The sequence below is a fragment of the Nelusetta ayraudi genome, unplaced genomic scaffold (genome assembly GCF_046127955.1).
Source record: "Nelusetta ayraudi isolate G7.1 ecotype Tasmania unplaced genomic scaffold, CSIRO-AGI_Nayr_v1 ptg000074l, whole genome shotgun sequence".
NCBI classification, from domain to species: domain Eukaryota; kingdom Metazoa; phylum Chordata; class Actinopteri; order Tetraodontiformes; family Monacanthidae; genus Nelusetta; species Nelusetta ayraudi.
In genome coordinates, this window is record NW_027466124.1 from 414,667 (window position 1) to 442,340 (window position 27,674).

The 27,674-nt window shown below is 42.8% G+C and overlaps 3 protein-coding genes and 1 pseudogene across 4 annotated transcripts in view; 2 read left to right on the top strand and 2 right to left on the bottom strand.

Annotated features, from left to right (window-relative positions):
* Positions 1-27,674, bottom strand: part of dhx16 (DEAH (Asp-Glu-Ala-His) box polypeptide 16) — a 53,468-nt gene that overhangs the window by 439 nt on the left and 25,355 nt on the right. The window contains exons 2-20 of one of the 2 annotated variants that reach the window (XM_076043271.1): positions 7,345-7,547; positions 6,943-7,184; positions 6,477-6,651; positions 6,296-6,352; positions 5,917-6,171; positions 5,586-5,819; positions 5,277-5,468; positions 5,080-5,190; positions 4,762-4,877; positions 4,341-4,551; positions 4,077-4,175; positions 3,671-3,823; positions 3,447-3,587; positions 2,783-2,945; positions 2,573-2,691; positions 1,701-1,768; positions 1,270-1,432; positions 725-886; positions 365-538 (exon numbers count right to left, since the gene is read on the bottom strand). In XM_076043271.1, coding sequence (XP_075899386.1) covers positions 365-538; positions 725-886; positions 1,270-1,432; positions 1,701-1,768; positions 2,573-2,691; positions 2,783-2,945; positions 3,447-3,587; positions 3,671-3,823; positions 4,077-4,175; positions 4,341-4,551; positions 4,762-4,877; positions 5,080-5,190; positions 5,277-5,468; positions 5,586-5,819; positions 5,917-6,171; positions 6,296-6,352; positions 6,477-6,651; positions 6,943-7,184; positions 7,345-7,542 — 3,033 coding nt within the window. In that variant the 5' untranslated portion in view covers positions 7,543-7,547. Of the gene's footprint in view, positions 1-364; positions 539-724; positions 921-1,269; positions 1,433-1,700; positions 1,769-2,572; positions 2,692-2,782; positions 2,946-3,446; positions 3,588-3,670; positions 3,824-4,076; positions 4,176-4,340; positions 4,552-4,761; positions 4,878-5,079; positions 5,191-5,276; positions 5,469-5,585; positions 5,820-5,916; positions 6,172-6,295; positions 6,353-6,476; positions 6,652-6,942; positions 7,185-7,344; positions 7,548-27,674 lie in introns of those variants that run through there. The other variant, XM_076043273.1, reaches the window with a different exon arrangement.
* LOC142899617 (lysosomal thioesterase PPT2-A-like) lies at positions 9,695-12,897 on the top strand. The gene is made up of 8 exons (XM_076043300.1): positions 9,695-9,926; positions 10,867-11,020; positions 11,115-11,210; positions 11,444-11,551; positions 11,662-11,745; positions 11,858-11,942; positions 12,436-12,490; positions 12,607-12,897. The coding sequence occupies exons 1-8, from the start codon at positions 9,780-9,782 to the stop codon at positions 12,748-12,750; spliced, it is 873 nt and encodes a 290-aa protein (XP_075899415.1). The 5' UTR covers positions 9,695-9,779; the 3' UTR covers positions 12,751-12,897.
* LOC142899616 (lysosomal thioesterase PPT2-like) lies at positions 14,231-17,826 on the bottom strand. The gene is made up of 8 exons (XM_076043299.1): positions 17,605-17,826; positions 16,400-16,553; positions 16,206-16,301; positions 15,828-15,935; positions 15,634-15,717; positions 15,437-15,521; positions 14,910-14,964; positions 14,231-14,800 (listed from the first exon to the last, which is right to left on the bottom strand). The coding sequence occupies exons 1-8, from the start codon at positions 17,749-17,751 to the stop codon at positions 14,657-14,659; spliced, it is 873 nt and encodes a 290-aa protein (XP_075899414.1). The 5' UTR covers positions 17,752-17,826; the 3' UTR covers positions 14,231-14,656.
* Positions 22,179-25,121, top strand: LOC142899618 (pre-mRNA-splicing factor ATP-dependent RNA helicase DHX16-like; annotated as a pseudogene).

Sequence of the window (27,674 nt, forward strand, 5' to 3'; positions counted from 1 at the left end):
TCCTGGGTTGAGTTACACAGGCTAGAATCGGATTAGAATTTTTGCACAGAATCCTTTTCTCAGCATCAGAATTGGCATATGTGACAACTTTGTCTTAGACTTCCAATCTTTATGCACTTAATTTTAAATTAATATGTTGCTGCAAGAAAGGGATAATTTGACATTCTGAATTTTTTGGTTTATTGCCATAATCCCAATAGTCATATCTGGTGATGTTCCATTATTAACAGCTCTTCTTTCTTTTTACAGCTAGTGTTTTTTATAATCAAATATATATATATAAAATATAATTAAAAACTCAGAATTAAATGGGGCACACCTACTCACATGACTAAGGGATGATGGCAACAGGCGAACTACTGACCTGTCTCATGAACTCCTTCGTGGTGAAAACCAGCTCGTGGTAGATGACCCAGCGCGGCAGCTCCTCAAACAGCGAGCTGTTGGGGTGAACGTACACAGTCTGCTGGTGCTTCACAGTCTTGTAGCCGCCTTTGGACAACCGTGCAGTGTGATAAAAATATCCGGCTGTAATTGCCTGGAAGACAGCAGAAGAGAAGAATAAATGAAAGCTCCCAGAAAGTTAAGAAAATGAAAAATCAATGAGGAAAAATGGTGAAAATATGCTGGGATCGTCCCAGCAGATGATTTGGATGTGTGGGATTCCACATGCATGGCTCAAGCATTTCAGTAACATAATGTTTTTTGTTTTTTTTTCACTGACCTTGCGGATGGGCAGGATTTCCCCAGGAGAACTGACCACCTCCACCTCAATGCGATCCATCAGACCCTCCAGCTGGTCCCGCACGTCCCTGGCTCTTCGCATGGAGCGGAACTGGATGAAGTTCTCGTAGCACCACTGAGTCGAGTAGTCGCTCTCCACCCACTGCAGGCGACAGAAACCATCAGACCTTAAACCTCTGGGTTTGGGGGATTGAGCGGGTGGGGAACAAGGGCACGAGTGGGTTGCAAGAAATGATGCACAAATTTCAAACACACACCCAAACAGCACATCTGCATTGGTGTGTTCCGATAGTACCGCAAAGTCAGAGTTTCCACTTTACCGTTGTCACAGACTTCAACAACCAGACCTTGAAATGTAATGCGGCTGCACAGCTTCTACATGAAGTAAAACCTGTGCATGACACCATTAATTAGCCGCCTAATGTTGCAATTTAACATCAAGTCTGTTTTTTCCTGCAAGTTTTGCCTCAGTTACCCTCTTCAGATTTGTGTGGGGAGCGTGTTTCAAGAGCACTGTATCTGTACCTGATTGTAGACATTAAGCAGCACCATGTGGTCTCCTCCGGGCACCACAAAGTTCATCCTGGCATTGTCAGCATGCACCACCTTGTCTTTGGGCCGGTAGAAGATGGAGTTGTTCACCGACAGCATGGCAGCTATTGTCAGCACTTCGTTGGAACACTTGTACCTGATCGGAGAGGAACAATTGCGACAATTTGACAAAGATACAATGTGGTGGTCAGACGCTATCTGAGGCCTTTTACTGGCTTAAAATCAGTTTTGCCCTCTACTGGACTTTCTGGGTACTGCTATCACTGATCACTGCTATGGTAATGAGAGAATTATCAAGCAACTGGGAAATTCCCAGGAGGGCACAAACCGGCCATTCATTTGCTGAACCCTGTTTATGTCTCTTTATGGGTCATCTCCATATCAAGTAACACCACAGGACTTACTGCTCTGAGGCCAGGATCATCTTACTCAGCATGGGGTCCACCGGAAGTTCAGCCATCCTGCGGCCAACCTAAACACCCAAACAAGAGACAGGACTTCAATATCTTCATGAAACCAATTCACTGAAAACTTTAACTTCGATAATCAGTTAAAGAATATGTTCACTCACTCACTGGCCACTTAATGCCAGTAAAAACTTGCATGCCCTTTTGCTTCCAGAACTGACGTCGCTCTTCGAGACATAAAAACAACAATGTGCTGGAATTTGGAGACCTCCGTTAGAACAAGTGGCTACGTGAGTTACTCTTGCCTTTCATCATTCTCGTCTGATGATTTGTCTTTTTCATACTGTTTATTTAGTCAGACACCATGAGTTGTACACACTGTAACATGGCAACGTAAAGGAACTTCTCTTGCCATGTCATTTTTGCAGACAAACTTCAGGAAGATGGACTGATTAGACGCATATTTTTGCTTACATTTGTGCTTAAAAAGACAACAGGACATGCAACCACCGTCAAATAGGTCACTGCACTCTTTCCAGAGCTTACTTGCAATGTTTTACACTGTCTAAACTGAATATTTTAACTGTTCCATCACAAAATTTGATATTTTATTAATTATTGACGGATGATAACAATGACAACAACAGCTGATTCGTTGACTTGATTATGAGTGATGGTCATTATTTGTGATGAACTATTTGTTATGATTATCACCATCATCCAAAGTTTGTTTTCAACATATGTCGAATCTTTATCAAGTCCCTCTCAAGACTCTTTGCCTCACAACTCATATCAGGAAACTGGACCGTCAAGTCTGACTTCTTCTAAGATGAATTGCACAAAGAAAAATACAGGCTGTGAGCATTTACCTTGGTGAGCTCCCCCATGTGGTTGAGCGCTCCCAGTGCATACAGCTGCTCGAGGGCTAACACCAGAGTTTCGTGAGGGGGCGGGCTCATGTAGTCAAAGTGAACCAGGTCGTTGATGCCTGAAAGCACAAGGCCACAAACAGTTGATCCACTCCGATCCAACTCAAACAACTGATCAACGTTAAAAGCAGAACACATTCATTGTCTCACCAAGACTCTTCAGCAGCAGGACCACATTCCCCAGGTTGGTCCTTTGAATCTCTGGCACAGTGGTTTCCTCCATCTCATGTTTGAACGCCCAGGCGGTGTAAAGTCGGAAGCATTTCCCAGCGGCCACTCTGCCTGCGCGTCCCGCTCGCTGGTTTGCTGAAGCCTGAGGGTGAAACAAAAACACAAGATTTAAAACTTTAAAGATCAACCAGCAAGCTTTTCTCTTTTTTTACCTCTCACCTATGTTTCTCATAAAAACATTATAGTTGAGGCTACACAACCACGAGCATCAAGCTTTGTCCTTTCGCTGCTATTGTTGATGACAACAGTATGCAGGACAGCAGTAAACAGACCCACAAAAGGCTGAACTCACTACCAAGCAATTACTTCCTACAGTAGAAGTCATTTTGCTGCAACTTCTTTACACAGCAAAATTTGTTCGTCTTGAAGTCTAATGGGTGGAAGCTCATTTCAGGCAGGGGAATTATAAATAGCTGATGCATTGACTGGGCTAAAGAAACTCCATGCCTCACTACAACACAGTCAACTGGCAGCCTCAACCTGACTAGCAGGAGTCTGACATTTTAATTAGCTCAGTAAATGGCTAAAATCAAATAAAATATTCATGTAACATATTCAACAAGCAAGCCAAGGACAATCGTACCCGTGAGCAGGGCGTGACAATAAGTGACTCCATGCCTGTGCGTGCGTTGTAACTCTTCTGTTTGCAGAAACCCGGATCAATGACGTAGATGATGCCATCTATGGTCAACGAAGTTTCCGCTATGTTAGTGGCCACCACCACCTGAGAGGGAGAGAGGAGAGAAACGTCAAAACAAAGATTTTATCGAGCCACTAACCCGGACTGTACGGCACACAACATCTCACTTTGCGGGCGCCAGGTGGCGTAGGGTTGAAGATCTTCGCCTGCATGTCTGACGGCAGGTTGGCGTAGATGGGAAGGACAATTAGCTCTGCAATCTTTGATCCCAGTCGCCTGCATCTCTCCTGAAGCATCTCACAACACACCTCTATCTCCTCCTGCAAGACACAAACACAGACGGAGCAAACGAAAAAGTGCCATTCAGTGAATAGTGTTGAGAGCAGCGGTGCACTATAACAAGACCATTACAACGTTATGTATGCAAAAGCCAAACGCTACATCTATGCAAAATTGGCTGTTTTTCTCATCTGAAGCCACACCTTAAGACAGCTGAACATTAGCAGATAATACCTACAAACTGTCACATGACCACTGTGTCTTAACAAAAATGACGTCAGCTACAAACAGTACCTGTCCAGTGAGAAAGACCAGAATGTCTCCAGTATTTTGGGTGATGTGGATCTGCAGCACCGACACCACACATGCTTCCAGGTAGTCGGCCTCAGGAGCCTTTAAAACACAACAGACCGCAACAGGAGACAACATTGTGAATTTTGGGCAGCAAGTGTAAAACAATCCACCGTCTTAAAAAAAAAAAAGAGAGAGAGAGTAGAGGTTGTAAAGCAGCTTGGTCACAGGGAAACCAGAGGAGAATAAAATGAGCCTTTTTCTCACTTTTGTGTAAAAGATATCGACTGGGAACCGCCTGCCTGGGATCCTGAAGACTGGGGCGTCGTCAAAGAAGCAGGAGAAGTGCTCGGTGTCCAGAGTCGCACTGGCCACCAGCACCTTCAGGTCTGGTCGGAACCTGGCAATGTCTTTGATGAGACCGAACAGGATGTCGGTGTGCAGCGTTCGCTCGTGGGCCTCGTCTATGATGAGCACACTGGCAGGAGAGAAGGAACACACATGAGCGTCAAATTAGCAACCAGAAAATGAACAAGCAACAATCAGGGAACTTCAGTTGTGAGGCTGAACGTTGAATGTGGAAAATTTATTTCAAAGATTTTATTTTGAGAATCTGCAAAGAAACTGGAGCCAGATCACCGGCAGTTGACCTTAACAGTGAAGAGTGGCGCAGAGCAACGTTCCCTACCTGTAGCTGGCCAGGTCGGGCTCAGTGAGGAACTCTCTGAGCAGCATGCCATCTGTCATGTACTTCAGCACCGTTCTCTCTGTTGTGTAGTCCTCAAAGCGAATACTGTACCCCACCTATAGGAGGCATCGTAGATTAAAACAAAAACAAACCAAACTTTTTAGACATTTTGATAAAAATGAATGACAACACTGAAGTTTGACAACATTGTATACACAAAAATATTTGATATAGGCCACAGACAACAAAGTAGGCATGAAAACATGTTGTGTGAAATCAGCCTGTTTTCAGGAACACCAGGACGATGCCAAAGCTCACCTCGTTCCCGAGCTTAACGTTCATTTCCTGTGCCACTCTGGAAGCCACAGACATGGCGGCCACTCTGCGAGGTTGTGTGCAGCCGATCTTCATGCCTCCTTGGGTGTAGCCCTGATCAATAACGACAAACAAACGAAACATTAGATTTATATTTCAAATGTTATGTTTCTATGCATGCTGATGTAATCTGCTCTTACTTCTTCGCAGAGGTACTGGGGGATCTGGGTAGTCTTTCCAGAGCCTGTCTCCCCCTCAATGATCAGCACCTGGTGCTCCTTAATGGCGGACAGCAGGTCCCCTCTGTATGGGAAGATGGGGAGGCTGCGTCGGACCTCCTGCATGGACTGCTTCTTCAGCTCTGCCTGGGAGAGAGCCGGGGTCTCCCGGTCCTGAACGCGAGACAAGCAAAGGCTAAATCAAAGCTCGGCTGCATTACTTTATTTTCTGCTCCAAACACAACATGTTTAATAACTATGGAGATTTGAAAATGACCAAAAGAACCGCACCTTCTCTGTCTGGGTTCCTTTCATGGTGATGGCAGTGCTGACAAAGTCGATCATCTCGTCCTCCTCCAAGATCAGCTGGTACCTCTCCTGCTCGTGCCTCATGCCTTGCTCGCGCTCCTTCTTGGCGCCGAAGCTGAGGGAGGCCGTCTTCAGTCTCTCCTCCTCCCAGCGGCCCTGCTCTCCTCCCAGCTCCATGGGAGTTTCTTCCAGCTCCAACTCTCTCTGGGGCACCTCCTGGTCAGCGCAAAGACACAGGAAACAGATTGGAGCAAATGAACCACCACACTCTTGGGCTATCAACAGCCACTGGCCCATTGCCCTCTGAACTTACTTTGCTTCTCTTCTCCTCTGGCATGTAGTATCTGTTCTTCCGCTCCTCTTGTTCTTTGGCACCCGCTTTCTTGTAATCTTTAGCCAAGTCCCGTAGGGTACGTTTGTAATCCAAATCCCTCTTCTCCCTTTCTGTCAGCTCCTCAGTGGAGAAGAGGTACTCATCATCCTTGATATCCGCTTCCAGGTCCTCCATCTTCTCCGTCTCTCTCTTCTTAAGGTATTCCCACCGAGATCGCTTCCTCAACTCTGGTAACTGAAGGACAAGAGCAGAAAAGAGGAGAGGATAATTTTCAAATGTCATCCAACTACCTTCATGTTTATTCACAGCTTTCAATAAGCAATGATTGGAGATGGATGCATATCAAGGTGGCACTCACCAAATTCTTCTGATCATCTTCCGCCATCTTCAGCCTCTTCTGGGCTTCCTCGTAAGCCTGGAACAAAAGCAAGCAGGTGTTTCAACTGTGTGAAAGGTGGATCAACCATCTCACTGAAAGTATGTGTTCAAGGTTCTCAATCCTGAGGTGACAGGAAAGAAGACAAGGAGACAAGAACAACCTTTTTGTCGGTCCTCTCAGTGATGTTGCGTGTCTTGTCTTTATCCCTCTGTCTCACACGCTCAGCAAAGGCATCTCTCTCTTCAATGTCCTGCTGTCGCTCTCTCTCCTCCTTCTCCCACTCTTCCTCATCAACTTCCTTCTTGACAGATTTTTGGTCCCCTGAGTCTGAAATACTATTAAAATCATGCAAAAAAAAAAAAACCAAACCATTATATTTAAGCTTTTAAACAACTTTTTAACTTTGGTTTGATCCTAACAGTTTGTTAAATGCTAAACTATCACTTGAAAGAATTATTAATTTGTCCAGGGTGTACCCTGCCTTTGCCCCATTACAACTGGAATAGGCTAAAGCAGACCCCTGCAACTCTGACTGCAGGAGGAAGTGGGTATAGAAAATAGACAGATTGATGAGGGAATTAATATTATGCAAGTGACACTGCAGCCTATAAAAAGAGGAAAAGTACCTTTTAGGAGGTTCATCCTCACTTGATGAGTCGCTCTCTTTCTTCTGTCTAATGTGCTTTCTCTTGGCTGCTTTGTCTTTGTGTTTGCTTTTCTTCTTGCCTCGATGCTCTTCTATCCTCCCAGCGTCTCCATCACTCTCACTATCCTCCAGTAATGTGTAAGTCCGATTCCTCTTGTCCATTTCAATGGCTTCCCGCTCCAGAGCCCGCGATGCTTTCTCAACAACCTGCTTGCGAGGAACCTGCAGCACAAAGGGGAAATTATGTCAAGGCACTCAAGAATTCCTGCTACTAAAATGTAAACTGCAAAAGTAGTGGCTGCTACTTTGTTGCATTCATATAAATGGCACTTGTTACTTTTTTGGGAAATGAGATGAAATGATAACAGAATTCGAAGGATACCTTGTCAAAGAGTTCTTCTGCAAAGGCAATCACTTTCTGGTTAATGTCAATCGCGCCAGTCTGCTCAAGACGAGACACAAAGTCTTGAGGGCTCAAAGATTTTTTTGCTGTGCCGATCATAAACAGAGGCAAATATCTGTCACTCAGTCCAAGGATGTCGTAGAGACGGTCGTTCACCCAACGTTCTAAGTTAGCCATGGTGCCTGTTGGGGGACAAGTCACAAGTGTTGCTCATTAGCTGTCGCACTGTTGCTGCATTCTGAATCTGACAGATGAAGCCTTTAAATAATACCGGCAGCGAAATACCACGTCGCCAAGAATACTTGCCGCGAATCAAGACGGTCAAAGGGCTGTTGTTGTGGTTCAGTAGCAGGCTGCGCGTTAGCTAGCTAAGCTAGCTGTCGCTTAAAATACGTTGTTTGTTTCGGTTGCGGACAATAAACACAGTGTAAAACCACATCAAAACTGTTTTGTTACAGTTAACAACCAAACACGAGCGTCTTATAGATAGGTATGTTCGTGTTCTTCCTCCATAAGGCATTAAAAATGAACTTGCGGCGTAACTATCGCATTACTGCCTCCATGGGCTACCATACTGTTTAGTCGCACACGGAAGCGCGTCATCTAAAAGCGCCGAAGAAATGCTGATTCGGGACTGAGCGCCGGTGTAGGTACGGATACACCGGCGATAAGACCAGCTTTGCACTGAGCAAGTCTATCGCAAAGCGAAAGAGCCGTTTGTATTTGCTACGTTTCTGTTTAATACTTTCCCGCCGCGTCTTCGAACCCCATTTTGACCCCCTCAACATACTCCAAAAGTCACCAAATTTTGCAAGCAAGTCAGAACTGGCAGAAAATTGTAATCTATCAGTAAACTGGATCAGTTGAAGTTCAATAGCGCCCCCTACATAGACGAAAACTCTAGATTCACAATAGTGCCCTCTACGAGTGTGGTGGATGGCTGGTGCCAGAGGGTTGTGTTGCCCCATCAGGAACTCTACTAGTTGTGGTTGTAATGTCTCCACGTAAATGTCTCCTGGTGCTCCGTAATATTATGCTGGTGAGACCTCAGGTTATCTCCTCGTCTACTGGACCCACTGTTGCTTTGGCTCTCGTGAAGTGTGCCCCGTGGGTCGGCAGAGGTCGGCAGAGGCCAGAGAGTGTAGACAGGTTTCGGGGGGCATCGGCGGGGATGGCAGGAGTCAGCAGAGGTCTGCAAGGATCAGCAGGCGTCGGCAAGGCTTGGCCGGAGTCTGAAGGAGTCGGTCGGCATTGGCAGGTGTCAGCAGGTCATCGGCGGGCGTCAGCAGGTGTCGGACGTCATCAGCTCACGGCGGCCACGGTGGCTCAGTCTCGCAAACACTGCTTGGAACGAATTGTTATTTGTTTAGTTTTGCTTTCATTGAAAATAGAAAAAAAAAAAAAAAAGACAATTATTATAAACAACCATTAGTGAAAGGCACAAGAAATAATAATAACTTTATTATTTAATTATTTAGTCAAGTAGTGATTAGTGTTGCAAAACATTGGTGTGGAAATTCTTTGCAAATTCTATGAGTATATTTTGAAAATGTTGGTTCAGGTAATTTGGTTCAGACTGTAAAATCAGTCTATCATTAAATGTTGTCCACAATTGCCGTTCTTTTGTTTTATCCACAAGCAGATTTTTTAAAAGTCTTCTCTGCTGTTAAAATGAATATTAAATGTGATATTCAAACAAATAAGTTTGTGGAAAATAATTTATTTAGTCTCAAAACCTCTGTCTAAAAATGATTGCTTTTATGTGAGACACACCAATTTGTAGGGCGTGGTTTCTTTTTAAAAGTCATTTTCTCAACCAATCATCAACTTTCGCTTTTATCTTGCTCTTTGTTTAATTTTCTGATGTGACATTTAATTTAAAAAGTACCTGAGCTCGTTGAGCTTCATCGCTCTGATCGCGAACAAAAAAGAAATAACTCCAGTAACTACTGCCCCCGTGTGGGGAAAATAAACAAATACAATAAACAATAATTAAATGAACAAAATACAAACAAAAATATTTTTTTAAATATAAAAACAAGTGCCGTTTTAGTAATTTATTTGTGAGTAAATATAACGTTTCGTGTGTGAAGACAATTAATATAAAATATTTATTTAAAAAGTCAATATGAAATTGCTGACTATTGCGGATTTTGACGTTTTAGATATTAGGCCATGTTGGAAGAACTCTTCTTGTTAGGGGTTCGAGGTGTCAGTCCGGATTTCTTTATTTTATCGAACACTTAATTAACAAGGTCGCCAAGAAGTCGTCATCTGGTAGGAGGAGTGCGCATGCTCAGCGCGCCCCAACAAGCGGCTAAAAGCCGAGGCGCTGCGCAAGGGTTCGTCGAGTAAGTTGGACGGGCAAAGTGTGTACCGTCCCTTTTTCTCGAGACGACTGGCAGGAGTTCAAGATGAAGAGCCCGCGATCTTCGGCGTTGCAGCTGCTGCTGTTGGGGCTGATGGCACTCTGCATCGACGCATACAAACCTGTCATCATCGTTCACGGCATCCTGGATGGACCCAAAGAGTTCAGGAACCTGACTCAGTTCATCACAAGTGTAAGCAATGTTCAAAATTATTATTATTATTATATTATTATTATTATTATCTATTATTATTATCTTTAAAAAAAAAAAAAGAAGAAGTTTCATTTCCTTTTCTACATGTTCCACCGGGTTTTTTTCTTCTTCTTTAAAAAAAAAAAGAAAAAAAAGGAGAAGTTTCATTTCTTTTTCTGCCTGTTCCACCCGACATTATCGTTATCATTAGCCCTCTAATCCTCTGCATCCTCTTCCCTCACACCAACTAACTCCTCTTTTACTCCATCCAAAAATCTCCTCTTTGGTCTTAATCCAGGCTTCCTTGCTGCAGTTCCAACTTCAACACCCTTCTTCTTCATTCTTACTCCTCTGTACATTGTCCATACATCGCCTTTCTGGCCTCTCTGGCTTTTTCTCCAAAAAACATCTAATGTGCATCCCTCCTGACTCTGAAGATCCAGTGCATCCTGGTCACTCCCAAAGAGAAGCTCAACATTTTACCCTCTGCTTTCTTCAGCTTTGTTGTCTGTCTTGTTGTAAAAACTGTATTTAAAGGATGTGTTTTAAAGGATGAGTTTATTGACGAGGCAGAGACAAAAAAAAAAATGCAGTGATTGGGAATTTTGTGAAGTCTAAAACTTTGATGATCTTATCAGAGTATTTTTAAGGCTGAGCTTTAGGTAATCTTATAAAAGTTATATTTTACATGGTATGGCGCGTAGACACAAATATCGTTTCCTTAAAACTAATTTCAGTTCCACCATTGAATGTTTTTGTTTGTGTTTTTCCCTTTCTGTTCCCTGTGATCACTTCCATTTGGGGCCCAGCTGAGGGACCGTCTGATTGGACCAGGCTGATCACTTCTCCAGCAATCAGGCCGCCCACACATTGATGGACCTGTGAAGCTGTGTTGTTAGATTAACGCAGTTCCCCTTTTCACTTTCTGCCCCCCTTTTAGGCACATAGTGGAACCAGGGTGAAGGTGATTGATCTCTATAACTACAAGTGCAGCCTGATGCCCATGTGGAAACAGGTGAACAGGATCAGGAAGGAGATCAGGAAGGAGATGCAGGCGGCACCTGACGGCATTCACCTTCTGTGCTTTTCACAAGGTGAATGTTCAGAGGAAAATCATATTACCACTGACTGTTTTTTGTCTATTCAATTTTTTTAACTTAATTTTAATATAATTTTTTTATTTTCCAGGTGGTTTAATTTGTCGAGCCCTTCTCGCCAGCACCCCTGAGCACAACGTCCACACCTTCATTTCCCTTTCGTCACCGCTGGCAGGACAGTTTGGAGGTCATCTTCTTCTCACCCTTGGATTGAATACACATCTTTAGAGTTTTGTTGTTATTATCTGCAGATTACCTATGTCCATGGGGTTAATTTCATGTCAGCAGAGTAGCACAGTTTCATCACTCATGATGAAGGCCACAGGAGTTCCTCCTTGTAGAATCTCCTTAAATACATCACTTGGTTAATAATGATAATAACAACAAAATGCTAAATGTCTCATTGTGTTTCCCTTTCAGAGACTGACTACATCAAGTCGATATTTCACAACATCATTAAGACGAACATCTTTCGTGCCTGCTACAACAAATTGGGACAGGAAGTGTCGATATGCGACTACTGGAAGGGTAAGAGCAGGGAGATTATCAATATCAGGAACTTTCACCCCTGAGGTGGAACCCTCCGCTACCTCCACAAGTTGTCCCGTGAAAATGTGCACCTGTGTTTCTCTTTTCAGACCCTCACCAGCGACCTCGCTACCTGGAGTCCAACAACTTTTTGACCCTGTTGGACGGAGAGAAACCTCACAGCCAGTTGGGAGGTAGGCACTTTGCCAGATTCAGAGGCAATGAGAACTCTGTTGTGGAGACACACTTGAATTATAAAAGGAAGAATGAAATAATGAATGGTGTCTTGTTATTACACCTTCTCAGCCTGGCGGATGAACTTCCTTCGCATCAAAAAGCTCGTTCTAATTGGAGGACCAGATGATGGAGTCATCACCCCATGGCAATCCAGGTTGGGCACTCAAATATGTATCACTCTTAACATGAGATTTCTAGTTTTCTATCAAATAACACAATTAATCACATTAATCCCTGTTGCGCTTATTCCTCCTTTAGAAAATAGTGAAGTGAGAAGTTAAATTAATAAGAAATGAGAAAACGTTCTTTCTTTCTTAGTCTTTCATCTTGAGTGTTCAGAAGAACAATCATTACATGAATGGCATAAAATGATTGATATTTAATTATTAAAAAAAAAAAAAAAAAAAAGACAAGCAGAGAGGAGTTTTGTACAACTTCCACCAGGAAAGAAAAAAGTCCCTCCATGCTCTAGATCAGGGGTGTCCAACCCGTCGATTGCGATCTACCGGTCGATTGCGAACCCCCAATGAATACATTTCCATGCAATATTAATATTTCAATGGGTCAGTGGTTTAAGTCCCTTTTTTATTTCTATTTTTTTTTTTTTTTTTACCCAGACTGACTATTTTCTTCCTTCTCCTACACAGCCAATTTGGATTCTATGACATCGATGAAAACGTCATCGACATGATTGACCGGGATGTGAGTTTCAGACAAATATTTACATGGAATTAATGCTTGAAGGGAAGCCCCCCCCCACCCCGTGTTTAAAATCTACCCTGTTTTTAACCGTTGTCACTCCCGCGTCCTGTTGACAGGTTTACCGCAACGACACATTTGGACTGAAGACGCTGGACCACCTCGGTGCTCTTTTCCCATGTGTGCTGTCAGGAGTAAAGCACGTTCACTGGCACAAGGACCACATGGTGTTCAGAACCTGCATACAGAAGTGGCTCATATAAACGGGCAAATGTCACGAGTCTGTGTTTCTCGCTGAGAGGAAGAAAGCACGATGATGATGATGATGATGATGATGATGATGATGGTGATAATGGTGATGATGACAGAAAACTACAATGACAAAATAAATGGTAGTGTTGACTGCAGTATTTCTGCTCGCACGGTTGAACATTGTTCGCAAAGTGCAGCAAGTGCGATGCAGACGTATAAAGTGCAAATGAGTCTGTGTGTGTTGAATTGTTTCTATGAGTTGCAGGGTTATTGTGTGTTCAACAGTCTTATTGTGTATGTGAAAAAACTGTTGTGAAACCGCGTAGTCCTGGTCCGGAGACTGCGGAACCTCTTTCCAGAGGCCAGTAGCGAAAACAGTCCCTGGTGGGGGTGGGAGGAGTCACTGCTGATGATGAGGCCCTTCGACAGGCAGCGCTCCCTGGCCATCACCTGAATGGAAGGGAGAGGAGAACCGATGATTTTCTCTGCCGTCCTTACCACCCTCTGCAGAGACTTCCAGTCCGCAGCACTGCATGCTCCAGCCCACACAGAGATGCAGCTGGTCAGGATGCTCTCTATGGTCCCCCTGAAGAAGGTGGTGAGGATGGAAGGGGGGAGTTGGGCCTTCCTCATCTGGCGCAGGAAGTGCATGCGCTGCTGAGCTTTCTTCACCAGTGTTTCAGTGTGGAGTGACCAGGACAGCGAGCTGTTTATGTGCACCCCGAGGAACTTGGTGCTGGTAGCAATCTCCACTGCTGAGCCACTGATAAAAAGGTGTGCGTGGGAATGCTGGTGCTTCCTGAAATCGACAATGACCTCCTTGGTCTTGTCAACATTCAGGACCAGGTAGTTTCCACTACCTGGACACCAGTCCACCAGATCGGACACCTCCTCCCTGTAGGACTGCTCGTCATTGTCCTGGATGAGGCCCACCACCATTGTGTCATCCGCAAACTTCACGATGTGATTGAAGGGTAATAAACAAGTCGTTGTGCAAAACTTAATGATTATGGAGAAATAAAATTTTAACACATTTTCAGGATTGGATCTTGCATCATAAATGAGAGTTCAGAATGTGACAAAAATTGTTCAGATCATTTATTTGATTTAACAGCAACATTTAACAGCACTGGGTGTCTGTGTAATTTAAAAAACAAACATTTGAGTAAAGTGAAAAACGACAGATTCCCACTAGAAGTCAGTGGTGAGGAAGAACGTTTGAAGACGCAATTTTAAAATAAATTAATTAGATCAAAACTTTAGATGATTTCTATAGTCTCTAGATGGTTTCAAGTATAGTCAGATTATAAAAGTTTCATATAAAGAAGAATATTGTTGATCCTTAAGAAAAAACAATACAACACATGACAATCCGAACCCAAACACATCTTAAATTTGTCATCATTGCAGAAAAAGCTGTACTTTAACTGTACAAAACAAACATACAATTCGTAGTTTTGTAAAAAACAAACAAAAAAAAAACGAAAAGAAAAGAAAAAGATAATGATAACAGTCATTTACCTTTTGCACCTTTTTAAAAAAGTTTACAGTTTAAATATTGCAGCATCGTTCCAAAAAGACAAAGCAGGAAAGCTGATTAAAATACACACAAAATGAGGATATACATAAGCAGATAAATAATGTACAACTAACATAATTCAATAAGAGGAAAGTAAATAGATAAAAAAAAAAACAACAACTATAAATTTAAGACTGTAGCTTTTGGTGAAGCTTTGCTTGTGACTTAGTTGTGCACCATGTGCAGAAGTGTGAGAAGTTTCAGCAGACTTCACACCCACATCTGCAAACTCAGTTGTGCAAAGTTTCTACATTTCCACCACCCCTCCCGAATCATAACCGTCATGATCATCATAATCATCATCATTTCTTCCTCACAGACTCGTGACATTTGCCCGTCTATATGAGCCACTCCTCTATGCAGGTTCTGAACACCGTGATGTCGCTGTGCCAGCGAACGTGCTTTACTCCTGACACCACACATGGGACAAGGGCACCGAGGTGGTCCAGCGTCTTCAGTCCAAATGTGTCGTTGTGGTAAACCTGTCAACGGGACACGGGAGTGACAACGGTTAAAAACAGGGTCGATTTTAAACACAGGGGAGCTTCCCTTCAAGCTTTAATTCCATGTAAATATTTGTCTGAAACTCACATCCTGGTTGATCATGTCGATGACTTTTTCATCGACGTCATAGAATCCAAATTGGCTGTGGAGGAGACGGAAGAAAATAGTCAGTCTGGGTTAAATAAAATAAAATGAAAAATGGGGACTTATACCACTGATCCACTGAAAGTTTACATGGAAATGTCAATGACCTTTGCTGAATATTTGTAGTCAATATCTAGAGCATGAAGGGACTTTTTTTTCCTGGTGGAAGTTGTACAAAACTCCTCTCTGCTTGTCTTTTTTAATAATTAAATATCTGTCATTTTATTCCATTTATGTAATTATTGTTCTTCTGAACACTCAAGAGGAAAGACTAAAATAAAACGTTGACGAGTTGTTTTCTAATTTCTTATTCATTTAACTTCTCGCTTAAACTAATTAACTATTTTCTAAAGGAGGATAAAGCGCAACTGTGATTATTGTGATTAATTGTGTTATTTGATAGATTTCAAAAACTAGAACTAATTCTTTAAAATATCCTATCTAGAGTGATAAATAGTTGAGTGCCCAACCTGGATTGCCATGGGGTGATGACTCCATCATCTGGTCCTCCAATTAGAACGATTTTCTTGATGCGAAGGAAGTTCCTGCGCCAGGCTGCGAAGGTGTAATAACAAGACACCATTCATTTTTTCATTCTTCCTTTTATAATTCAAGTGTGTCTCCACAACAGAGTTCTCATTGCCTCTGAATCTGGCAAAGTGCCTACCTCCCAACATTCTGTGAGGTTTCTCTCCATTCAACAGGGTCAAAAAGTTGTTGGACTCCAGGTAGCGAGGTCGCTGGTGAGGGTCTGAAAAGAGAAACACAGGCGCACATTTTCACGGGACAACTTGTGGAGGTAGCGGAGGGTTCCACCTCAGGGGTGAAAGTTCCTGATATTGATAATCTCCCTGCTCTTACCCTTCCAGTAGTCGCATATCGACACTTCCTGTCCCAAATTGTTGTAGCAGGCACGAAAGATGTTCGTCTTAATGATGTCGGGAAATAGCCACTTCATGTAGCCAGGCTCTGAAAGGGAAACACAACGAGACATTTAGCATTTTGTTGTTATTATCATTATTAACCAAGTGATCTATTTAAGGAGATTCTACAAGGAGGAACTCCTGTGGCCTTCATCATGAGTGATGAAACTGTGCTACACTGCTGACATGAAATTAACCCCATGGACATAGGTAATCTGCAGATAATAACAACAAAACTCTAAAGATGTGTATTCAATCCAAGGGTGAGAAGGAGATGAAAATGTTTTGTCTTTGACAAAAACAATGTGTGTCTGACCTCCAAACTGTCCTGCCAGCGGTGACGAAAGGGAAATGAAGGTGTCGATGTTGTGCTCAGGGGTGGTGGCGAGAATGGCTCGACAAATTAAACCACCTGGAAAAAAGAAAAAAAAAAGAAAATTAATTTTAATTTTAAAAATGGCAAGATCAAAAAACAGTCAGTGGTAATATGATTTTCCTCTGAACATTCACCTTGTGAAAAGCACAGAAGGTGAATGCCGTCAGGTGCCACCTGCATCTCCTTCCTGATCTCCTTCCTGATGTTGTCCACCTGTTTCCACATGGGCGTCAGGCTGTCCAGGTAGTCATACAGATCAATCACCGTCACCCTGGTTCCACTATGTGCCTAAAAGGGGGGCAGAAAGTGAAAAGGGGAACTGCGTTAATCTAACAACACAGCCTCACAGGTCCATCAATGTGTGGGCGGCCTGATTGCTGGAGATGTGATCAGCCTGGTCCAATCAGACAGTCCCACAGCTGGGCCCCAAATGGAAGTGATCAGAACAGAGTAGCAGGGGAACAAAGATCATTATCCTGAAACTGTTTGTTAATTTTTACCACAGCCGCAATCAGCTGTGTACAAACACCTGTATCACCTCCTGTGCCTTTAGATATTTGATCAATCACTTAATCAAATCTTCTGTTGAGTAGGTCACTGCTGAGAAGATTACACCGCAGGGTGAACGAGACTAAGCCGTTAAAAATTAAATGATGAGATGATTGCATTTACACCACCAGCAGGTATTTTAATCAGTGGGATAAAAATAATACACGCAATTGTGGAACTGAAATCACTTTTAAGGAAGTGATATGTGTCTACATGCCATAGCATTTACCTAAAGCTCAGCCTTAAAAAATACTCCGATAAGACCATCAAAGTTTTGCATTAGACAAAGTTCCCAATCACTGCATTTTTTTTTTTTTTGTCTCTGCCTCGTCAATAAACTCATCCTTTAAAACACATCCTTTAAATTCAGTTTTTACAACAAGACAGACAACAAAGCTGAAGAAAGCAGAGGGTAAAATGTTGAGCTTCTCTTTGGGAGTGACCAGGATGCACTGGATCTTCAGAGTCAGGAGGGATGCACATTAGATGTTTTTTGGAGAAAAAGCCAGAGAGGCCAGAAAGGCGATGTATGGACAATGTACAGAGGAGTAAGAATGAAGAAGAAGGGTGTTGAAGTTGGAACTGCAGCAAGGAAGCCTGGATTAAGACCAAAGAGGAGATTTTTGGATGGAGTAAAAGAGGAGTTAGTTGGTGTGAGGGAAGAGGATGCAGAGGATTAGAGGGCTAATGAGAAGGAAATGAAACTTTAAAAAAAAAAAGAAAGAAAAGAAAGAAAGAAAGAAAAGAAAAAGAAATAGAAAAAAAAAGTGTTAATTTAGACATTGCTTACATTTGTGATGAAGCGAATCAGTGTCGTGAAGTCTTTGGGTCCATCCAGGATGCCGTGAACGATGATGACAGGTTTGTATGCGTTGATGCAGAGTGCCATCAGCCCCAACAGCAGCAGCTGCAACGCCGAAGATCGCGGGCTCTTCATCTTGAACTCCTGCCAGTCGTCTCGAGAAAAAGGGACGGTACACACTTTGCCCGTCCAACTTACTCGACGAACCCTTGCGCAGCGCCTCGGCTTTTAACCGCTTGTCGGGGCGCGCTGAGCATGCGCACTCCTCCTACCAGATGACGACTTCTTGGCGACCTTGTTAATTAAGTGTTCGATAAAATAAAGAAATCCGGACTGACACCTCGAACCCCTAACAAGAAGAGTTCTTCCAACATGGCCTAATATCTAAAACGTCAAAATCCGCAATAGTCAGCAATTTCATATTAATTATTTTTAAATAAATATTTTTATATTAATGGTTTTCAAATACGTTACATTTACTCACGAATAAAAAAAACGGCACTTATTTTACGTAATTGTTTATATTATTGTTTCGCATAGCAAATTTCTTTACAGTGCTAAGGTTTTACAAAAAAATATGAATCTTTCAGTCTTTTAACTTTTATTCAAATTAAGTTGTAGGACTGTTGTTCATTCCTGCCACAAGGGGGTTACTGGAGTTCTTTTTTTCGTTCGTGATTAGATCGATGAAGCTCAAGGGGCTCAGGTGAGTACATTAAAGGTCTGTATTTAAATTAAATGTCGCATGTCAGAAAATGACACAAAAGGCATGAACCAAGATAAAAACAACAGTGGATGATTGGGTTAGAAAATTAGTTTAAAAAAAAAAAAAAAAAACAGAGCACGCCATACAAATTGGTTTGTCTCTCAAGTAAAGCAATCATTTTTAGACAGAGGTTTTGCGACAAAATAAATTATATTTCACAAAGTTGTTTATTTGTCTGAATATCACATTTAATATTCAAGTTAATTGCAGAGAATACAAAAAATAAAATAAAATAAAAAAATCTGTGGACAGAACAAAAGAACGGCAATTGTGGACAACTATTAGTGTTAGACGGATTTTGCAGTCAATTTTGAATGAGGTGAACCAATATTTTAAAATATACACATATCATATGCAAACATTTCCACAGCAACGTTTTGTGACACAAAAATCACTTTCACATATCCATGAGATTCAGAAATAGAGGGGGTAAACCCTGTGATCCTCCAAAGAATTATACATCGAGTGAACTGCTCGAGGAATTTTGGTCGTGAGCACAATACTTGTAGATTCTGGGACTCTGACCTCAAAACTATTGATATGCAATACTGTTAGTAAAAACTTTAATCCAATCAATCAAACTGAAGAAAACAACACAAAACAATATTTCTCAGGAACCCTTTCGAAAGCTATCTTAATGCTCTGAAAACACTGAAGAGGAAACATGCCTTCTCTTCTTATAGCTTCTGAAGAAGCATCGTTTGAAAACTTCTGAGGCACGGTTTGCGTGTCGGCTCGTTAGAGTCTAGAGTTGCCTCGTGTTCACCCACCTCGAATGCAAAATATTTCCACATGCGACTCTTCGATTTTCTTCCTCAGCACTAACTGCTCTGCGCTGCTCGCATGTGTATACTGCCCTGGTCAGTTCCACCAAGAATTGACACAGCTGACCGACGGAAAAATTGCATATTCGGTTCTGACTGTACTAGAAAAAAGCGAGTATTGAATGTTTTTTTTTCGTTTCGGGATCCAACCGGTACTGGAAGTATCAGTTCTTGAGTCACTTATTGTCACGCCCTGCTCACGGGTACGATTGTCCTTGGCTTGCTTGTTGAATGTGTTGCATGAATATTTGATTTGATTTTAGCCATTTACTGAGCTAATTAAAATGCCAGACTCCTGCTAGTCAGGTTCGGGCTGCCAGTTGACTGTGTTGTAGTGAGGCATGGAGTTTCTTTAGCCCAGTCACTGCATCAGCTATTTATAATTCCCCTGCCTGAAATGAGCTTCCACCCATTAGACTTCAAGACGAACAAATTTTGCTGTGTAAAGAAGTTGCAGCAAAATGACTTCTACTGTAGGAAGTAATTGCTTGGTAGTGAGTTCAGCCTTTTGTGGGTCTGTTTGCCACTGTCCTGCATACTGTTGTCATCAACAATAGCAGCGAAAGGACAAAGCTTGATGCTCGTGGTTGTGTAGCCTCAACTATAATGTTTTTATGAGAAACATAGGTGAGAGGTAAAAAAAGAGAAAAGCTTGCTGGTTGATCTTTAAAGTTTTAAATCTTGTGTTTTTGTTTCACCCTCAGGCTTCAGCAAACCAGCGAGCGGGACGCGCAGGCAGAGTGGCCGCTGGGAAATGCTTCCGACTTTACACCGCCTGGGCGTTCAAACATGAGATGGAGGAAACCACTGTGCCAGAGATTCAAAGGACCAACCTGGGGAATGTGGTCCTGCTGCTGAAGAGTCTTGGTGAGACAATGAATGTGTTCTGCTTTTAACGTTGATCAGTGGTTTGAGTTGGATCGGAGTGGATCAACTGTTTGTGGCCTTGTGCTTTCAGGCATCAACGACCTGGTTCACTTTGACTACATGAGCCCGCCCCCTCACGAAACTCTGGTGTTAGCCCTCGAGCAGCTGTATGCACTGGGAGCGCTCAACCACATGGGGGAGCTCACCAAGGTAAATGCTCACGGCCTGTATTTTTCTTTGTGCAATTCATCTTAGAAGAAGTCAGACTTGACGGTCCAGTTTCCTGATATGAGCTGTGAGGCAAAGAGTCTTGAGAGGGACTTGATAAAGATTCGACATATGTTGAAAACAAACTTTAGATGATGGTGATGATCATAACAAATAGTTCATCACAAATAATGACCATCACTCATAATCAAGTCAACGAATCAGCTGTTGTTGTCATTGTTATCATCCGTCAATAATTAATAAAATATCAAATTTTGTGATGGAACAGTTATAATATTCAGTTTAGACAGTGTAAAACATTGCAAGTAAGCTCTGGAAAGAGTGCAGTGACCTATTTGACAGATGGTTGCATGTCCTGTTGTCTTTTTAAGCACAAATGTAAGCAAAAATATGCGTCTATTCAGTCCATCTTCCTGAAGTTTGTCTGCAAAAATGACATGGCAAGAGAAGTTCCTTTACGTTGCCATGTTACAGTGTGCACAGCTCATGGTGTCTGACTAAATAAACAGCACAAACCGGTGTCCATCTTCACTGGGATCATCTGTATGTTTGCACCACATACAGCGCACATCCCTGATTCTAGGGCACTGAGTCACTGTGGCTCCCACGATCAGAAGCACTGACGCATCAGAGAGATGAATCATCTGGATCACTCCTCACTGGATGTGGTCCACCTGGTCCGCTGCGTGTGCAATACTAAAGCTGCAATCAGCCAATCACAGGGCAACAGCGCGATACATTCAGACATGCAGAAATAATTGCTATTTTCCCGCTAAAGTTCAAACACAGCCTGAGCGTGACGAGAAAGAAAAGGTTTTGAATGCTGCATGAATTGGATTTGCACAACTTGCTGCTTTTTTTGGTGGTTTTGCCGCACACATCCATCTCTGGAGTTTGCAGGGAACAGTGTGAAAAAGACAAATCATCAGAGGAGAATGGTCGGATGAAAGGCAAGAGTAACTCGCGTAGCCACTATTCTGACGGAGGTCTCAGGGCCCAAGACCTTCTCTGAATGATCTGCTCGTCCACCGTCCTTTTACTGCAACATTCGTTTGGAAGTGTCAGACTTCAGTGTTGACAACATGAAAGCTCACATCCACTGTGCCTTGTATCAACAATCCGGCCTGCTTCTGATGCTGTAGAAGTGTGGGGGATTATTATGGGCACAATTTTGTCCGCCTTGGTACCAGATAAGCATAGTTTTGGACACGACAACCTCCAACCGTGTCGTTGGACCGCCTTCTGATGGACACTTCCAGCAGGATGATACGACATGCCGCATGTCTTCAGTCAGCTCAAACTGGTTTGTTGACACTGAGTTCTCTGTGTACTCAGACTACGGCCTCCAGCCCAGCAGAGCGCCTCGGCATCGTGCCCGTGCAGCCAACAGATCAGCATCACATCCTCTGAGTGCCAGCAAGGAACCAAAACCTCTGTGGAAAATTCCAGCACATTGTTGTTTTTATGTCTCGAAGAGCGACGTCAGTTCTGGAAGCAAAAGGGCATGCAAGTTTTTACTGGCATGAAGTGGCCAGTGAGTGAGTGAACATATTCTTTAACTGATTATCGTAGTTAAAGTTTTCAGTGAATTGGTTTCATGAAGATATTGAAGTCCTGTCTCTTGTTTGGGTGTTTAGGTTGGCCGCAGGATGGCTGAACTTCCGGTGGACCCCATGCTGAGTAAGATGATCCTGGCCTCAGAGCAGTAAGTCCTGTGGTGTTACTTGATATGGAGATGACCCATAAAGAGACATAAACAGGGTTCAGTAAATGAATGGCCGGTTTGTGCCCTGCGGGGAATTTCCCAGTTGCTTGATAATTCTCTCATTACCATAGCAGTGATCAGTGATAGCAGTACCCAAAAAGTCCAGTAGAGGGCAAAACTGATTTTGATGATGACAATAGCTGCCATGCTGTCGGTGAACAACTCCATCTTCTACCGGCCCAAAGACAAGGTGGTGCATGCTGACAATGCCAGGATGAACTTTGTGGTGCCCGGAGGAGACCACATGGTGCTGCTTAATGTCTACAATCAGGTACAGATACAGTGCTCTTGAAACACGCTCCCCACACAAATCTGAAGAGGGTAACTGAGGCAAAAAGTTGCAGGAAAAAACAGACTTGATGTTAAATTGCAACATTAGGCGGCTAATTAATGGTGTCATGCACAGGTTTTACTTCATGTAGAAGCTGTGCAGCCGCATTACATTTCAAGGTCTGGTTGTTGAAGTCTGTGACAACGGTAAAGTGGAAACTCTGACTTTGTGGTACTATCGGAACACACCAATGCAGATGTGCTGTTTGGGTGTGTGTTTGAAATTTGTGCATCATTTCTTGCAACCCACTCGTGCCCTTGTTCCCCACCCGCTCAATCCCCCAAACCCAGAGGTTTAAGGTCTGATGGTTTCTGTCGCCTGCAGTGGGTGGAGAACGACTACTCGACTCAGTGGTGCTACGAGAACTTCATCCAGTTCCGCTCCATGTGAAGAGCCAGGGACGTGCGGGACCAGCTGGAGGGTCTGATGGATCGCATTGAGGTGGAGGTGGTCAGTTCTCCTGGGGAAATCCTGCCCACCCGCAAGGTCGGTGATAGCAGAGAGCTCCACTCTGTTCAGAACTGGCTCAATAAAAACACTTGCATAGTTCTTCATGTTATACAGCAGGCCTTAAGGGAAGCTCTGTGAAGAGTCTTATTTTGATAGTCATTGTCACGGCTGTGCAAACCCACACCTGCAAACCTCTTGAGCCAAGCGAAGGGTGTTTGTTTTGCTCGCGGTGCAAAACAAACCTTTTGTCCACCCACTAACTAGAGCATAAATTTTGTAAATGATAATGAACATAAACATCAGACAGGTGATGTTCCTTTAAAAGCCAAGCTGCAGGTTTTCTTGCTGGCTTGTATGCAATCTGCTAACATCTTAATCTGCTCGGTGTTGTTCCCAGTTTCACACCTTGCGCCGCCCTCGCCGCCCAGTAACATAACGACTGACTGATATCTGTTTTTCCCAAGCGAACACCCCCTGTGACACATTGCAGAGATTTCAACACGTGTCACCTGTTTGACTGTACCTGTGATAACTTTAGAATTAGAAACTGGGTCACGGTGTTGAATCTTGACATGTCCAAAAACAAAACAAAACAGTGTGTTGCTGAAATGCTTGAGCCTTACATTTCCAAAACATCTGCTAGGACGATCCCAGCATATTTTCACCATTTTTCCTCATTGATTTTTCATTTTCTTAACTTTCTGGGAGCTTTCATTCATTCTTCTGCTCATCTGTGCTGTAAAAAAAGAGTATCGGGCTGCCTGCGGGAAACTGACAGCGATTAATTAACTGCTGTCTTCCAGGCAATTACAGACGGATATTTTTATCACACTGCACGGTTGTCCAAAGGCGGCTACAAGACTGTGAAGCACCAGCAGACTGTGTACGTTCACCCCAACAGCTCGCTGTTTGAGGAGCTGCCACGCTGGGTCATCTGCCACGAGCTGGTTTTCACCACGAAGGAGTTCATGAGACAGGTCAGTCGTCAGCCCGGGATGTGAGGCATCAGCCCTGTGGGATATTTGTAGTTGTTTCTCAAAGACACACAGAAAAAGGCCTCCGTTGGTAAACACTGCAGTCAACTCAGAGCTCACAGTGTTTTAAAGCTCCTGGAAGCCCCTCAGGCAGATGTTTTTAGGGATGCTTCAACATTTTGGAAAGTTCTCCTGTTGCCATCATCCCTTAGTCATGTGAGTAGGTGTGCCCCATTTAATTATAAGTTTTTAATTATATTTTATATATATTTAATTATAAAAAAAAAAACACTAGCTTTAAAAAGAAAGAAGAGAGAGCTGTTGTGACTCGCTGCCACTCACGCAGCGCCATCTTGCCATCATCCCTCAGCAAGCAGTATGGAGGTGATCAGTACTGGTCTTCCTACCTCCAAACTCGTCAAATACACAACCCAACAACTCCAAAATGCCGTCCTGCACAAGTCGTGGCCTGCACAGTTGCCACGCTATGAATAATAAAGAAACATCACCAGATATGATTATAGACCAAAAAAGTCAAAATATTAAATTATCCCTTTAATGCAGCCATTTATTCATGTAAAATTGAGTGCATAAAGATTGGAAGAAAATAAATGAAGCTAATAAAAGAATACTGTGCTCAAGTTCTAATTAGATTCTAATCTATGTTACTCGATCCAGGAAATCAAAAGTATATGAATGTTGCACATAATACTGTAGTGAACCTCACAAAGGGAAGGAAAACAAATCTGCTGTCCTGGACTTGACCATTCTTTGAATCTGGTGCCTTGGGCTGCAGTTGAAAGTTCAGACTTGTGTGGACTCCACTTATCTGCACCGTCAAAACACTGTGGAGGCCATAAATGTATTTTCCTCATATAAAAAGTCAACAGACTTGTAAACACAAATGAACTCAGGAGGCTTATTTTACCGTTCCCAATGTCTTCTCGTAGCACAGTTGCTGACAGTTTTGCAAACCCTGATGTTACTTCTCGTGCCCAGAAGGCGAAATAGTGTTAAATGTAGTGTTTCACTGCTTGTGGTAGTGACACAGCAAACGATGGAAAAGTGTGGCAAACGCTAAGCACGGCGGGTTTTCATGTCCTGAAGCAAATGTTTTGTCTCCTCTGCAGGTAATTGAGATTGACAGCAGCTGGCTGCTCAAAGTGGCTCCTCACTATTTCAAGAGCAAAGAGTTGGAGGACAGCAGCAACAAGAAGATGCCCCGCAAGCAGGGGAAATAATGACAATGACAGTCTTTTATTTTGTTGTTTATTGTAAGAATAAAGCGTCAATAAGCTTGTTTCAGCTCTTGTGTAAAGTTGTTCTCTGCTGTTTCTCTGCATCAAAACTTTGACCACTATACATTTGCAAAAATGTAATGTTCTTATTTTCTGATCCTTATTCCCAGACTGCAGTATCCAATAAATCATCCAAACAACCACATTTAGCCCTCTGTTTACAACCTCCCAATAAAGTGTTATAGTTTTAGTCTCTTGCTATAACTGATACCTTGTTGGACCTTACACATGTTTGGAATGGAGACCAAAACAAGAGTTGGGAGTGTTGTCACAAAACATTGAGGTAACCATATACTTTCTGACATCACTGATTTCATAGAACTATATGTTACACTTTCTAAATAGTGAATCAGATACAAAAAACAGGTGAAGAATAAATTGATCCCAATTCGTGTCTGGTCAGGTAAAATTGTGTAACCCTAATTGCATGATAATCAACAAGCCCAAGGTTCCCACCCAGGTGGGCCTGCTGGTTCACAGTTCCACTCTCTCTACCCCGCTCTGGAAATTCCTTTTAGCGATCGTTTGCATATCAATCTAGGGAGGACACAGATTATCTTGAAACTGAGGGATGAAACCAGTGTAAAGAAGGTTACCAGCTCTGGCTGGTTTAATCATAAACCAAGTGTATTGTGTTTTTATCTTTTCTACGTGAATGCTTTTGGAGTTTTCTGCATCCACTGCAGGTGAATTGTCACTTTGTGGGTGTTTCTTCTACTTTGTAAGACCAGTATTATTATTTGGTTGAAGTAATCAGTAATCAAAGTGTTTGACTGTTCAGTGATTGAGTCATGATGTCTGTCACGATGAACGTGAACTCCCAAATATTTCACTCTCACGTGCGGCACCTTATCTTGTTTATTGCCATGTTTTTCCATGAAGTTTTACAGCCGCTCAGATCTTTCTCAGCTCAATGGTCGATCACTGCATTATTTACTGACTCGCAAAATTTCCTTGTTGGAACTGCACAAGGAAGTCAACTGTTAATCAGTGTGTTATATTTAGGCATCATAATATTTGAGTAGTTTCCTCTTGCCAGGCTGAAAGAGCTGCACTACCGAGAGGAAGTGGGAGGGTTTGGGTGAAAGTTTTCTCTGAAGATATGTTTATATCATGTCAGGGTCATTGACCTTTTTTTTTTTTTTTTTTTTTTTTAAAAAAGAGGCTTTGTTTTCTTTACATCAATATGCAGACATGAGAGCTTCTTTGCTATCGCGAGTTAGTAATTATTTATTTTTAAAAAATTACACTGTGCGGTTTCATTTTTATATTGTACGAGGTAGCTAAATGCCAGTCTATACTGGCATCCCCTCAATCTGTGAAGCACTCAGTGTTTATGAATGTTTCTTGATCAAAGGGACATTTCCTGTTCACCCTGTATGTAAGAAACTCTTGGCATTGAACAACAACACAGTCACGTGTTCAGACTGGAAATGGTTGTCAAGGGAAAAATCCCAGACAGGATAAAACAGAAGAACAAGTTTCTGAAATGTGATACAATATAGTCTTTCATTATCATAATAGGGCTCACTGACAACAACACCATAACTGCGCACTAAATTCATTGATAATGTAATAACGCAATGTCATGCGACTACTAAAAACCTGATAAAACTGATCAGATACCATCGGTTCTAAGATTGTTTTCTTTAACCACAATAAACCCTCAATAAATCTCCAGGAAAAATAGAGCAAATGTAGCCCTCTGTTTACAGCCTCCAGCTTAAATGGATGCTGTGTTGGACCTCCTGCATGTCTGGAAGGGGACAAAAACTCAAAGGGTGGAGCCAGCACCTGGTTGGGGTTGTTGCCTCTAAGCTGGGAGAGGTATCAGTGCCCTTTATGACATCACAAAGGGCTGACTTCCAGAACTGCACATATCAACACATACATTCTGAATAGCCAAGCAAGCAGCATCAGAAGTAAAGGAAGGACTTTTCCCTTTTCTGATGGGAACAGGGACACAATAGTAGAGTTCATTTTGCATATATTTCTGGGACTATAGAGACTTGTTTTGGATAAAATGCAGTGACATGTTACAGCTTTGGGTTGGCGGGTAAAACCCCTCCTGACTCTTTGTGGTTTGTACAACATAGTACTGTCAACAGTTGAACATACAGACAGAGACCATTGCAAGGCACTAAGAAAGTGAGTGAAAACTGAGAATAAAAACTGTCATCTCCCCAGAGGTTGACCTTGCGCATTGTGTTTCACGATGGGGATGCATCGTTCAACCCTCGCCCTGCACTGGCTGCCATGCAGAGTGACAAATAGCCAGCAGGGCGTTGTTTCCAATGGGACAAAGTGAAGAAAAGTGTCCAGAAAGTGTAGCAGGTGGCAGGCCGGTCGGACCTTGCCGATAAAGTTGGCCAGAGAGCAGTGTGCTGACAGAGGCCGGGGTAGGCAGCCGGTCTTGTTTGGGTGGTAAACCCGCAGTGACAACAGTAGACCGGTGCAGGTATGACAGGTATGAGGCGCTGATATGTGCGCCGCTGACAGCCCTGCACCGCGTCACGCACCAACTGTGGAATTTTTCCGCCTTCCACTTTTTGTAT